This window comes from Vicugna pacos, chromosome 21 (genome assembly GCF_048564905.1).
Source record: "Vicugna pacos chromosome 21, VicPac4, whole genome shotgun sequence".
Classification (NCBI taxonomy): domain Eukaryota; kingdom Metazoa; phylum Chordata; class Mammalia; order Artiodactyla; family Camelidae; genus Vicugna; species Vicugna pacos.
The window spans coordinates 28,677,502-28,692,677 of NC_133007.1; the positions used below are offsets into that span (position 1 = coordinate 28,677,502).

The 15,176-nt window shown below is 36.6% G+C and overlaps 1 protein-coding gene across 2 annotated transcripts in view; it reads right to left on the reverse strand.

Moving 5' to 3' along the window:
• Positions 1-1,202: 1,202 nt before the first annotated feature.
• Positions 1,203-15,176, reverse strand: part of VPS45 (vacuolar protein sorting 45 homolog) — a 48,329-nt gene continuing 34,355 nt past the window's right edge. For both annotated transcript variants that reach the window (XM_072946653.1, XM_006216922.4), the window contains one exon: positions 1,203-1,843. In XM_072946653.1, coding sequence (XP_072802754.1) covers positions 1,756-1,843 — 88 coding nt within the window. In that variant the 3' untranslated portion in view covers positions 1,203-1,755. The remainder of the gene's footprint in view (positions 1,844-15,176) is intronic.

Genomic DNA, 15,176 nt, shown 5'->3' on the forward strand with positions numbered 1-15,176 from the left:
AGAGGTCATTAAAAGCATGAGACCTTAATTTAAATGAAGTTTTTAAAGGAAAAAAAAAAGGGCCACTAATAATGTAATCAACTCTGTATATCTTAAATAAAAATACAAGTCTTTGATACTTAATAAAGAAATGCCAACATCTGGCATCAAACATGCTGAAGGTAAGGCTTGTTTCTCAGACTTTTTGATATTGTTAGCTGTGTAGGCACAGTGGAAGGTGAATAACGAGAATATTGAAAAAGTATCTGCTCTTATTCTTCTTATTCCAAAGAGTTATCTTGCCAAGAGAAACGGAAGCACAGGTAATACTGCTTGGAGGAAGGAGGTTTCTGTTTATTCGAAAAAACTATGTAACTTGTCAAATGCTGTGTTTAAAATTTGTTTTCCTAGGTGAAGACTGCCTTACTTTTTTATTATTAAAAAAAAAAAGTACCCAAAGGGCCCCCGAAAAGCAAAAACAAACAACAACAACAAAACAAACTCATTAGGCATTAGGGCTTCCCATGAGTGTAAGGTAAGAAACAATGGCTGAGAGGTGTGGGGAAGGGAGATGGACAGGATGACCCTTCAGCTCTTCCCTCCGTTTCATGAACTGCTGATTAATGTAGCGGGATGGAAGACAGGAATCCAATTATTTTGTAATGATTTTGTATCCACAACTTGGAGACAGGAATCAATCTTATTTACTATTATTAGTCAAATTTCACTGAGTGTTTACTGTGTACCAGACAATGTTCTAAGTGCTTTAAATGTATTCTCTCATCTCACTTAGTCCTTACAATCCTATGAGGAAGGTACTTTATTAATCTCTTTTTATAGATGAGGAAACTCAGCCACAAAGAGACTTAATAATAACACTCACCAAACCACATAACTGTGACATAGATTTGAGCCTAGGCTATCCGACACTAGAGAATGATAATTTATCAACATAAAAGAAAGGGTTAAAAAATACATTACAGAACGCCAGGGAGGGGCTGTGCTATGATTTGAGGACAGCATAATTTCCTGGCATTAATGACATTATCACTTTCCACTGCTTTCAAGAGAAGTGAAATTGACACAAGAATTCATTTGCCTTGACATACTATAAGTACACTTTGAGTAGAGGCAATTCCTTCTCTTAAAGCCAGCTTATGCCTCATCTCAAGAATTCCCATAAGTAGTTATTAACCCCAAAGAAACAAAAACAAATCACTTGTATCTTTTCACAAAATGGATTTTTATTGTAGTCATACATGGTTTCTCAGTACCACAGAAAATTGCAATTTAGGGACAATTTTTGGATGGTTCTTACAGAAATATGATAAGTTTTTAGAAATGAGTTGTGCAGGAATGTGGTTAATAAAAAGTAAAAAGGGTCAAGAAAAGAGACAGTCTATAGCATGTGCATCTAATTTTTACTTTTTTGAACTCTAAGCTCTGATAACCCTTTTCTCAAATAAGATCCCAACAAAATCCATCAGAAACTGAAGTGATTGTGCTATCAAATACAAGGAATACATTTATTTATTTATTTGATAAAGAAACCATGAGAGAAGTGGGTCAAAAAGGGCTCAGACTTATTCTCAACTCATCACTGGGAGTCTTGGTGTCTGTGCCAACAGTCCAGGAATCAGCAGGCTACCTGGAGATGGGTTATAACAACAAGCACAAAACCCAAGGCTCTTCTCCAACACCTCTGGGCAGGGGAGGAAGCCTGCAGCGAGGCAAGAGGGGAAGTTGTGCCATTCTTCTCACCTCTCCATCACCTTTTCATCTTCTGCTTGCTGACCTTGATGTAACTTGAGAGCTCTCCTTGCTTCGGCTGTGCAATCCAGAAGCCAGAACTTCCTCTAGGAAACTGACCAGTAGATTAGAGGTTACTCAAAGGAAAAAATAAAGCTTCTCCAAACAGAATATCTTGCTGATGACATCTAACTAGATGGAAGGGTATCATGAATAGTATGCAAGAAGCACAGGTCTGATATTTGGGTGCAGAATAGAAGCTCAGGTGAGCACTGCAACATCCAGACTAGAAGGAGAGCCCCTCTGTGCTCTTCCCCAGGGTTCTCAACTGTGTTTTTTTTTTTGCATTAAACTGGTAAGATCTGTTAAGACTAATATTTCAAGTTTGAAATTTCTAGTCAAGAACCCCCAAATTTTAAGGGCAAGGCTACTACATGAACTCAGAACCATGTTACATGTGTCTCTAGTCTCTTCTTTATCTGAGCTGCTCTCCAAAGTGGCACCAGAGTTAGTTTTCAAAATACAGGTTATATTCTATTGCATACTCTCCCCTCTTCTGCTTTAAAATCTTTCTTTTGCTTACAGAATAATCTACAGATTAAAATTCAAGGCCCTTCATAATGTGGCTTAATAATAACTAATACCTGTATTTATTTTGTTCTAAGAACTGTTTTAAGCCATGTGTGCATGTATACACATACACATATATATGTAGTATGTGTATATATGCTATTATCCTCATTTAAAAAATGAAGAAACCAAGCTCTAGAAAGGTTAAGTGACTTGCCAAGGTCACAACAGCTAGTAAGTGGCTTAGCTGGGAGTCAAACCCAGGCTCTAGAATCCATGCCCTTCAGCACCACACAATACTCTCACTTGTCTGGTTCCATTAGCCACAGTGCAGCCTATGTGCCATCCATGCCCAACCATTCTCTGTTCCCTAAATGTGCCCTAAGCTTTCATACCTTTCTGCTTTGGCTCTTATAATGTCCTATGTCTGAAATGATAGACTACCCCTTCTCTGTCTGATGAAATCTTTTTTTATCCTTTAAGGCTGAGGATTAAAAGTCACCTTTTCTGTGACACCTTCCCAAACTCCTCCATGCTGAACTAATCACACCCATCGTTATTATCACTGTGTCCCACAGCTAGGTTAGCACCATATTATTATTAACTAGGTACTCTATATATTATTGTTGACAAAACAGACTGTGAGTTCCTTAGGGTGGGACTAAGATTTATTCGTCTTGGATCTCCAGGGTTTAGCACAGATGGCTGACACCTAGTAAGTGCCCAATAAAGGCATACTGAATAAACAAATTAATTAAAATAGCTACCCATTGGCAAGAGAGCCTTCTCTATAACTCAGGAGTTTGGAGGGCAGTTCTTGTAAGTATGCTGGACTCACTCTCAGGATACAGATCTATAGCAGACAGAGGGCTGGAGAAATGACCAGGTACTTTATTATTATCACTGTTCTGCACTTTTAGACCTGGAAGATTTTGGGCTTAGAAAATTTAAATTCCAAATTCCTTTGCAAAAGAGGAAAATGGTGAAGTAGAGGGAAAGGAGTAGAAGCTAAATCCATCGAGTCCTCCACTGAACACAACTGTTAACATCAGCATCTCTGTCTAGCCTGGCTTTTTGGCCAGTCGGACTGAGACATTTGGAGGTCAGGAAACAAGTGTCAGGAAATGACACAGCGTTGCTTTTTTTTTTTTTTTGAAAGATAACACAAGAAGTCTTTGATTACTGACTTTTAGTAAGAATGAGACAAATATGCTGGGAAATCCTATAGGAATTTATCAGGTGATCTCTGCTTCACATGAGACTCTGCCACACGTGCAAAGGAAAGGAGTAACTTCCCTGAAACTATACTTAAAGATCCTCCTCTGTGTATTAACAAGCCCCACATTCTTGACTGCAAAGAGAAAACACTATTTATATTTGCCAAGCCTAATTTTGTTTCCTAGGGCCATTGTGGCTTTTTAAAAAGTATCTATTTGGGGACTTTGGTGAGTCACTGCAGAATGCTTTAAAAATTATGGGTGATGAACATATCAGTAGCTGCACCCCAAATTTAGACTATGTTTAAAAACAACAAAAAAGAATGCTTTTTCTTTTCTAGATTTCTTTTAAAATCCGTCTCACTTAAAAAGCAAACTCAAAAATCCCCATCCCCTCTGGTTCTATAATCCAATTCAATTTAGCTCGGTTCAATTCAATTTAACAGGTGTTTACTGAGCATCCATCATGTGGCAGGCACTGCACTGGGTGCACAAATAAACACTTGTTATGACTCCTAACTTTAAGGGGCTCTCAGTCAGAGAGATTCATAATCACAATGCAACATGAGACATGGTATAAACAGAGACAGTACAAGGAGCTAACCAAAAGGATTAACACTATTGCTTGTCTTGGATTGTTCTGTCTTCAAGGGTGCTTTCCCAGCTCTAATGGAGAGAAGGAAGGTGGGCAGAAAAAGGACCTGATCTAAAAAAATCAACCTCAAAAAGCCTTGTATCACACATTGAAAAACAAGTTTCTTCACTCTTAAGTCTTTGGTAAGGGAATAGAGACAAACACAGGATTTTAAATTTTGATTACTAAAATAATTGAGCTGAACAACTGTGCACCTAAACAAAGCTATATATTACACAAAATCTCTCTCTCTCTCTTCCTTTTTTCACTATACTCCACGAATAGAAATTACATGTGAGTTTCTTGTTATACCAAAGACACCAAAGGAATTCAAAATCAAATCAAATTTCAAATCAAATTTAGAAAAAAATGAATGGAATTTCTGGGGAGCAGAAAAATAATGATAAAAAACCCCAAGATATTTGCCTTAGTGGAGTAATAAGCTTCTAATTATAGTCAAATACTTAGCTGGAAATACTGAAATACCGGAGTAGGTGAGAGAGAAGGATAGGATGGAACTTTTAATAGCTCAAAATACTGATGATAGTTTTCAGAGCTACTACTTTGTTTTAGGCCTCTTTGTTTTTGTGCATACTATTCCCTCTGTCTAGAATGCTGTCCCACCCCCTCACATTTTATCTAGAGAAATTATGCAACTTTTAAAACCTGACTCTCTCTCACATTATCACTCCTCTAGGAATTTGTCTACGTGCCCATTTTCCATGTAAGCCTATGAGTTTTTTGAGGGCACAAGTAATATACGAATACATTCTTCTTGTAAAAGTTTTAAATAGTACACATAAAGCTCAAGTCTTCCTTCAGTCTTCCTTTCCCCATCATGTCTTTCTTGAGATAACAATTTGATTAACAAATATTTATTAAGCACTTACTATGTGCCAGGAACTGTTTCAGAAGGTGTGAATAAGCATAGTAAAAAAATTCTGCTCTCATGGAATTTATATTCCAGTGGAGGGGGGAGAGAGATAAAATTGATAAATAAAATATAATAATAATAGCAGCACAACAATAATAATGGTGAACACATATCCCTTACCAAATGTGAGGTACTATTCAATAAGATAGAAACTATCCCACTTTACAAAGAGATTGGGGCACAGAGAAGTCAAGGTCTTACATCTTGAAAGTGACAGTGTTGGGATACAAACCCAGACAATCTGTTTTCAGAGTTTGTTCTCTTAACCATGATGCTACACTGCCTCTCTGAACTATGTTAGATGAAGAAAATGCTGTGGAGAAAAATAAAGCAGGTTTGAAGGAGAGTTGGAGGTGTTGGTGTGAGATTTTAAATCCAGTGGTCAAGGAAGGCGACACAGAAACTGACATTTGAGCCGAGATGTGAAAAAGGCAGCAGAAGATGTATCTGGGGGAGGAGCAAGTGCAAGGGGTCCAAGGCCTGGTATGTCCAGGGAAGAGAAAGGAGGCTGCTGTGGCTGGAGAGCAGTGAATAAGGTGTTGGGCAGTAGGAGATGAGATTAGAGAGGTTAAGGAAGGGGATGGAGGGAATGAGATCATGTTAAGGTCTGGTAGGTTATTGTAAGGATTTTGATTTTTACTTTGAGTAAGATGGGAAACATCTGGAGGTTTTGTGCAGAGATGTGACACGCCCTGAATTACGTATTTTCACAGGATTGCTCTACTGCTATATCGAGAACAGACTATGGGGTTATGGGTGGGGCAGCTGTAATAATCCAGACGGGAAGTGATGGTGGCAATGGACCAGGGCAGTAGTGGTGAGAGGGCATTAGATTCTGGATAATATTTACTGATGAATCAGGATGTAAGTGAGAGAAAGAGGAGAGTCAAGAAAACGACAAGGTTTCTGACCTAAGCAACTTAGAAGAATGGATATGCCATTAACTGAGATGGAAAGTCTGAGGGAGGATTATGTTTAGGAAGAAATATCAAAAGCTTGGTTTGATCATTGTTAAATATGGATGTTTACTAGACAGTCAAGTAGACGTCGAAGAAAATACTAGACAGTTGGATATATAAATCTGGAGTTTGGGGGAGAAGCTCAGATTAAAAACAGTGGTTCTCAATGGGGAAGCATGTGATTTTATCCCCAGGAGACATCTTGCAACGTCTGGAAACATATTTGGTTGCCATAACTGGTGGAGTGCTCGGCATCTAATGTGTAGAGGCCAAGGATGTTGCTGAACATCCTGCAATGCATAGGACAGTTCCCCACAACAAAGAATTATCTGTCCCCAAACACCAGCAGTGCTGAGGCCGAGAAACTCTGGACTAGAGATGTCAGTCTGGGAGTCATTAGAGGATGAAATTTAAGGCCATGAGACTGGATGAGGTTGCCAAGGGACTGAGGTGTGGACAGAAGAGAAGAGAGGTAGGCCAAGGACAGAGTTCCAGGGGTTCCAAAAATAGGAGAAATGAGCAAAAGAGGGAAGGAATGGCAAATGAAGTTAGGAGGACCAGGAAGAGTATAGTTTCTGGAAGCTAAGTGATGAAAGTCTTTCAAAGTGAAGGAACTGATCAACTGTGTCAAATGCTGCTGAACTGTCAAGTGAAATGAGTACTAAAAGTTGACTCTGGGTTTAGCCAAGTGGAGGTCCGTAGAGCCACTACAAAAGCAAATTTGGGGAGTGATGGGCATGATAGCCCCAAGAGAGTGGCTTAAGAGAAGTGAGGTTTAAAAAATATGGGGGTTTAAGACAATATGTAAGGAGAGAATAAATAAACAAGTTTACACTGTACAGCCCAGGGAACTATATTCGATATCTTGTAGTAGTTTATGGTGAAAAAGAATATGAAAACGAATATATGTATATTCATGTATGACTGAAGCATTGTGCTGGCCACCAGAAATTGACACAATGTTGTAAACTGACTATACGTCAATAAAAAAAGTAAAAAAAAAAAAAGACAGAGAAAATATGTAAGGAGAGTAATCAAAGACAGTGAGTATAAACAACCCTTGAGTAATTTTGCTATAAAGGAGGAACAGAAAAATATACTATAGGATGTGGAAAGAGGTAGGAGGTTAATAGAGGATTTTTAAGGATGGGAAAAATCCTTCTATGCTTCTATGAATGATCCAACAGAGTGGGAAAAACCCATTCAGGGTTGAGAGAGGAGCAAGTTTGGAGGGATGTCCTGGAATAGGTGAGAGGGTGGGATCTGAGTGAGCCCAAGTGGGAGGGCTGGGCTTAGCTAAGAGCATTCACCACTGTGATGGGACAGAAGGCAGAGAGTAGCAGCGGTGGTGGGAGCTCTGGAAGTTCTCTTCTAATGGCTTCTCTTACTAATTAATATACATCTCGAATAGTATCTCCTTGAGATATACATCTCTGTGTATCCTTAGTATAAAGTAGATGTTGAATTAAGTATTTGCTGAATGAATACATGAATCAGCTTAATATTTTTTTTTAAGAACTTAAGACCTTAGCTTAAATGTTACCTATCATAGTAAACTTTTCCTGAATATCCAACAGCAGTTTTATCCGGAGTAAGGAAAAAGACTGGTATTCAACATCTATGTCTGAAAATAGTAGGACTCTCAAAGATCAGAGGTCATCCTGATCCTCACTAGATGTATACTTTACCCATAAAGAACTCATTATTTCTCCAATGTGCTGTACCTTTTGCCTCACCTCCTGTCCTCAATTATGCTATTTCCTCAGCCCCAACTGCTTTTTCTTCCTATAGAAATCCAACTTACTCTTTAAGGTCGAGCTCAAATGCTATCTCCACTGTGAAGCATTTCCTGATTACTCTGCCAGAATTAATTATTTCTATTTTGGACACATTTTATTTAACTTACATACATTAACACTTCTCAAATTTTTGTAACTAAGAACCCCTAACAACAGAAGAGAATGAATTTATTAGTCCTGAGGTTATACTCCAAATTGGTTTGCCAGCTTACAAATTTCACTGAGGTCTGGTATTTTGTTTTAAAAATACTAAACAATTTTGTTATTTTTTTAAATAAAAGGACATTTTACAGTTTAACATCAACGTTTTTGATAAGGCACTTACCAGTTAACTTATTTAATTCTGCCCCTGAACATCTCCCCCAACTCTAAGAAAATGGACACTCCAAAAGATGTGTCATGTTTTTGTGCCTTTGTGTGTCCCTGGATCTAATCTATCCTAATTTGAGAAATACAGATTTGTTTGACTTCCCCATCTGAACCAGATATAATTAAGAAAAAAAGTTTCTATACTCTATAGGGTTTCTACAGTCTGAAGTTTCTCACAATCTTAAAATATCTCTCCTTTCCAGGAGAAAGATACAGTGTTTTCCAAACTTAGTTGGCTGAGAACCTTTTTTTTTTTCCAATGGAATACTTATCAATATCTCCCCAAGCAGATTTTTTATAGAACAGACCTTGGGAAACACTGAATTAAGGTACAAAATATTTTCTTGATTATAATCAATTCCATTGAGGTTACTTTATTCTATGATATTTTCTTACAAACACTATAACTGCCTATTAAAAATGTAGCTACTCATTCCCAGTTCCCACCTCAGTACTAAACATTCATAAAATGGATGTTTTTTTAAAAAAATAAAAAAAATAAAATGGATGGTTTTATAAAATAACAAAAGTAAATAAAAACAAAACAAATAAATAGGAACCCTTGTCCCTACTTCTTCTACCCCTATGAAGAAATAGGATAACAATCAACCAATTGGATTCTGCACATATCCAGCACTGTGTATGTTTGTTCACTGGTTATCACGAGAGAAGAAAGGATTACCCTTATGGTCCACAGAGCAAAAGATGGACTCCTCAAGGACAGACTGCCTATAATCTGTTACAGCAAGGTATGAAAGGAAGTTATCATCTGAGAATAAAAAGAGCTCACCATAGGAAACATTCAAGGTTGCACCAATTTGTCAGAGCAACCACAACTATGGGAGTAGAATGGTGACCACCATATCAAAAAAAAAAATAACCCAAAAAACCCCCAAAACCTAAAAACTCCAAACCAAGAAACAAAGCTCCAAATAACCCAACTGTAGCAAACACAGATGTTGAAGACTCTACATGAGTCTATTAATCATAGAGGTACTGAGTCTGGAGGCCTCAAAGGGGAAATTTGGGTGGGCACAAATGGAAATTAAGCTACTAAAGCTTATACTCCACAGACCACAAAGGCCATCTGGCAACTGGACTACCTTCACAGTAAATTTTAACACTGCCTCAGTATATTCCTACTTGGGATAATAATATATTTCTGCTCTTGAAGAATGTTAAAGTAAGGGTTTTTCAAAACAAGTGATTTGGAAGTATGGATGGGTGATGACAGAGGTGGTAATGATGAATATCCAAAGTCTTTGTTACTTTATTTCCACCAAATACAACAGTAGTAACAGCAGCAGCAACAGATTCTCCTCTAAGAATTTTATATGTATCATACAAGCATCATAACAGATAAAAGGAGCTATTTATTACCTCAGTTTTACAGTTGAGAAAACTGAGGCACAAAAAAGTTCAATAATTTCCCTAAAGTCATACAAGTGGACATATGGGATTTTAAAAAGGTCGTCTGGTACTAGAGCCCATGTTCTTAATTGCTATGCTACATTATCTCTCTTTTTTTTTAATAGACTTTATTCTTTTAGAGCAGTTTCAGGTTCACAACAGAACTGAGCAGAAAATACAGAGTTTCCACATAGCCCTCCCCACCCACACACATATACTCCCCTATCCTCAACATCCCTCATCAGTTACATTACTTCTTAAAAGACCCAGGAGTACAAGGGTGGGGCCTATCACTGAACCAGTGTAGGAATAAGGGCCTGGAATTTGGAACTGGAGGCTGCTTTGAAACCAGACAGTGTCTACCTCTCTGACTCTCATGTCTCTATTTCTGACTCTCTCACTTATTGGTCTCTTTGCTTCATACTGTTTACCTGCTTCTTTCTTCTTTCTTTGCATTCGAGTTGAAGTAAACTGCTTTTTAGCGAAGCTTCTCCATATAAATGATTTTTTCAATTTTTTCAATTTTTTTTTAAGAATCAGCTAACTTCAGTGTTCGAAGGGCATGGTATGAAGCTATAAACTGGTAAAATTTTTCTGGCTGGCAAATTAGTAATTTATGCATCTTAAAGTGTTTATGGTGGGGAGGGTATAGCTCAGTGGTAGAGCACATGCTTAGCTTGCACAGGGTCCCGGATTCAATCCCCAGTACCTCCATTAAAAAAGCTAAATAAATAAATAAACCTAGTGGTGCGTGGAATCTAGGATCACACAAATCTGAACTTGAATTCCAGCTTTGCACTTCCTTGTTATATGAGCTAAGGCAAACTACCTAATTTCTCCATATTCTACTTTCTTCACTTGAAAATTGAGACCACAACAACATTACCTTTTGGATGATGAAGGCTAAATGAGATAATAGATGTAATGAAGTCAGCTGTATATGCCCAATTATTATTACCCAAGTGAACAATTGGACAAGTATGTAAAGATGTACATAAAATGATGTTTATTATAGCACTGTTTAGAAGAGTGAAAAATTATACACAATGAATATCAAACAATATTTGTCTTGTTTGCCACTATATATCTAGTCTCAAGATATCTCTTGGAATATATAGGTGCTCAATAATATTTGTTGAGTGAACAAAAAAATTGAGGATTGGTTAAATAAGATGTGGCATAATCAGACAACAGAATACTTATTCAGTCATTAGAAATGACGTATATAAGTATTTTCATTGAAAGTACATGTATAGTATATTCCCCTTTATTTAAGAGTATATGTGTATATATTAATAGAAAAAGATCTAAAAGGCTATATACATCAAAATGTTGACATTACCAGTAGTGTGTTGGTGGCAGTATGGAAATTATTATTATTATCTTCTTTTTGCTTAGCTGTATTAAATTTTTTTCCTACAAGTATTATGTATTGATTTTGTAACAAAAACTATTTTTAATTTAAAAAATGTTCGAATGTGCAAATAAATTGGAATTAGGGGACATACCTAGATTTGAATCTTGGGTTAAACTGTTTTTTGAAAAAGCATCTTATTAGAGTTATTCATTTCTATGCTTATTTTTCCATTAGATATTGAGATCCTTAATGATACAGAATAGGTCTTCATCTTCCTAACACCTTGCACAGAACTTTACTCATAACAGCACTCAATAAATGCTTGTCAGTCCATCACAGCTCTTGCAATGGTGTCTTAACACATTGGTTACAGGAGAAAAGTAAATTTTCCCCCAAATCTCTACAAAGATGGTGATTTTTCCAACAGTTTCAAAACTGATTCTGAAATACCCACAAGTGAAGAAGAGTGTCCTCTGGATTCCTCTTCCTTTGAAATGCAAATTCTGTCACAGGATCCTAATTTTTCTGTAAATAATTCAGAGATCGAACCAACTCGTGGTTACAGGAGAATGTCCAAGTTTCTACTGTTACTTGTTTAGGTAGAAATCTATAAAGTACTTGTTGATAATATGAATCAGTCCCTTCCTAGCTTCAAATCCTTTTAGAGAAATTCAAAATGCTGACTGTTTTCTAAGCCCTAAACTGTACCCTCTACAAAAACCATTAATGTCCTGACTTACTCAGTCAGAATTATATTACCAGAGCTCAGGCATCATCTCAGATAGTGATGAAACCAACAGCTGCCACCAGTTAGTCAAGTTAGTCATTTTTATTCAAAGAGCACACCGTCTTAATTATCTTCTGATGACAAAAATCTTAAAGCAAAACTAAATGATTCCTTACTTTTGTACTTCATCTTTTTCCCTGCCTTGGTTTACAATATTTTTTAATTAGCAGAAAGTTTCACATATTGTCCATCTAGTAAAAACATATTTTGTCTATCTTGTAAGTGACATTTATAAGCAAGGGATTAAACAAAGTCATAGACAGATGAATTGTCCTAAAATTTATTTCAACTGAGTGCTTAGGTGCCCAGGCTAGAAACAAACTGTCTCAGTTCAATTCCAGCTTTGCCACTTATTAGCTCTATGACTTTGGACAAAGTACTTAACCTCTCTAAATCTCAATGTCCTCATCTGAAAAATGAGGTTGATAATAATAATAAAAATATCTACCTCATTGGGTTGTTGAAAAACAAAATTTTATGAACAAAAAGCAGCACTATCTAGTAGGAATGTAAAGCAAGTCACAAATGTGAGCTGCTATGTAATTTTAAATGTTCTACTAATCACATTAAAAAGGTAAAAACAAATTGGTAAAATTCATTTTAATAGCATATTTGATTTAACCCACGAATCTAAAACATTATCAACATAAAAAATTATTAATGAGCTATTTCACACTTATTTTTGGTATTTAGTCTTTGAAATCCAATATGTATTTTATACTGGTAGCACACCTCAAATTAGACTAGCCATATTTCAAATTCAATAGTTATAGAGGCTAGTAGCTACCTTATTAGACAGCACTGGTAAAAAGTATTAAAACAGTGTCTAGCAGACAGTATGTATTAAATAAATTTTAGTTCTTGGTGTCATCATAACCCCCTCTTAGGAACTGCTATGGATCAGTGTTTCTCAAACCATTTGACTCATAACACCAGCTACTATCTGGAGGTTCTAAGGCATGCACTAAATAATACTGAATTACATAGTTAGAAAACAATTCCTTTTTATATTATCTTTTTATCTTTTTAACTATATCAAAGAAAAAGTGTGTTTGGCATAATAGTGCTTTGTTTTTTAAAATTTTGTTTTTTTAATTGAGATATAATGCATAGACAATAAAATGTACCAATTTTAAGGGTATCATTTGATGGTTTTGACAAATACATAGTTATGTAACCATTTCCTCGATCCAGATCTAGAACACTTCCAACACCTGAGTCAGGGCTTTTTAAAAATCAAGAAATTAAAAAAAAACCCTCAACAACAAGAGCCATGAGGTCAGCCTCATGCTTCTGAATATGTAATGTTAAACTGCTTTCCAGAAAAGTTATGGATTTACACTTCTACTAGCATTATTTGAGACTGACTCCTATATTAAAAAATATTCAGAGATAGGACTAGGGTTTATCAATATAGAAGATGTTTATTGCAGTATTTATATCAAACAAAAATTGTAAATAATTTATGTCCAATAGTAATGGTTAAACAGAGACATCCTTAAAATTGAAATTATAGAGTCATTAGGATTATTTTAAATAATTTTTAGTAACATGGTAAAATGTTCTCAATATGATTAAAAGTGAACAAAAACAAGTACAAAACTTTATAGACAGGGTAATGTGATCCTAATTACGTCAAAAACAAAACATAAAACACACATAACTCAAAAATCTTCAGGTAAAGGAAAAAATTAAGGGGAAAAAAGAGAAAACAACAAAGAGAAAATATGCCAAAATATTAACAGTAGTTAGCTCTGAGTTGTGTGGTATTATGAATGATTTTGACTTTTGTATTTAATTTTTTTATTATGATGAGCATGAATTACCTGGTGGGGAGAAGCCTATTTTTCCTCATCTGTTTTTGCTACTTGGAGAGAAAACAACCAAAAAATGAGACCACTAATTATTGTTCATGCCTTTGGTTAACGAGGGTTTAACTGAATCCAGTAGTATTATAGAGAGCCTACTATGTGTAGTAATTATTACTGACCTGAAAGGGAATCTGGCAGTAGGAGACTGCTGATCTAGGGTTACCCTTCCTCCTTGTCAAAAGTCTTAAGAAAGTACTGAACTGACAGCACTGGAGAAGACTCAAGAGCTCTCTCACCCACAGTGCTGGTGGGACTCAGGACAACACTGCAGCAGTACTGACTCATCCGTTCACCTCACCTCTCTTTTCTCCTCCACATCTACCTTGTATTCCATGAAGACAGAAGGATTCCTTCTACTGAGTGAACAATTCCATCCGTAGGATCTGGTTCTTGGCCTCTTGGCTCACACAGCTAACCTAGCATGCCCACTGCAGCCAGTAAGGATGAGAACTCTTTAATCCTGATTGACTTGTGAAGTGATAAGGCAAGCCAGCTCAAAACCCAAACCAAGATGTTCATTTATTTGCAAAGTAGGATCAGTGTGCTCTAGAAACACTACTAGAATAACGGCTTGGTCTATTGTAGGTAAATAAATAATGGGTATAGTTCATTTACATTCACCTGTGAACTTGCATTTTTGCAATAACCCATGCTCATTTTGAACATTTAAGATAAATACTACTTCTCTTAATTCATAGTTGCTTCGATAGCCATGGTGATCCTGCTAAAATATAAGTCAGATGTTATGGTTCTGCTCAAAACTCTACAATACACACAAAGGCTTGCACAGAAATGTTTATAGCAGCATTATTCATAACTGCCAAAAGGTGGAAACAACTCAAATGTCCATCACTGACAAATGAATAAACAAAATATGCTATATGCACACAGTGAAATATTATTCAGCCATAAAAGGGAAGTATTGATATAGGCTATAACATGGATGAAACTTGAAAACCTTATACTAGGTAAAAGACATAAAAGACTGTATGTTATATGATTCCATTTATATGAAATGTTCAGAACAGGGAAACCTATAGAGACAGAAAGTAGATTAGTGGTTGCTTAGGGCTGAGGCAGATTCTTTCTGAGGTGATGAAAATGTTCTAAAATTAACTGTGGTGATGGTTGCACATATCTGTGAATACACCAAAACCCAATGAATTATATACTTTAAACGGGTGAATTGTCTGGTATGTGAATTTTATCTCAATAAAGCACTGTTAAAAAAAACAGCAACCCTAAAACCCTACAATGCTCTCCAACTCATAGTGAAAACCAGTCCTCACAACATTCTGCAAGGCCCTCCACCGTCAGGCCCCAGGTACCTCTCTGACTGCATCTCCCTCCGCCTCTCCTCTTGCTCACTTCACCCACACTCTCCGGTCTCCGTGAATACACTGCATGGTCCTGCCTTAGGAAAGCACCCTGCTGTGCCTGGGTGCTCTTTCACCCATCTGTTTGGTTCATTCCCTCACCTCCTTCAAGTCTTTGCTCAAATCTCTTCTTAATGAGGCCTTTCCTGACACCATTCAAAGTAG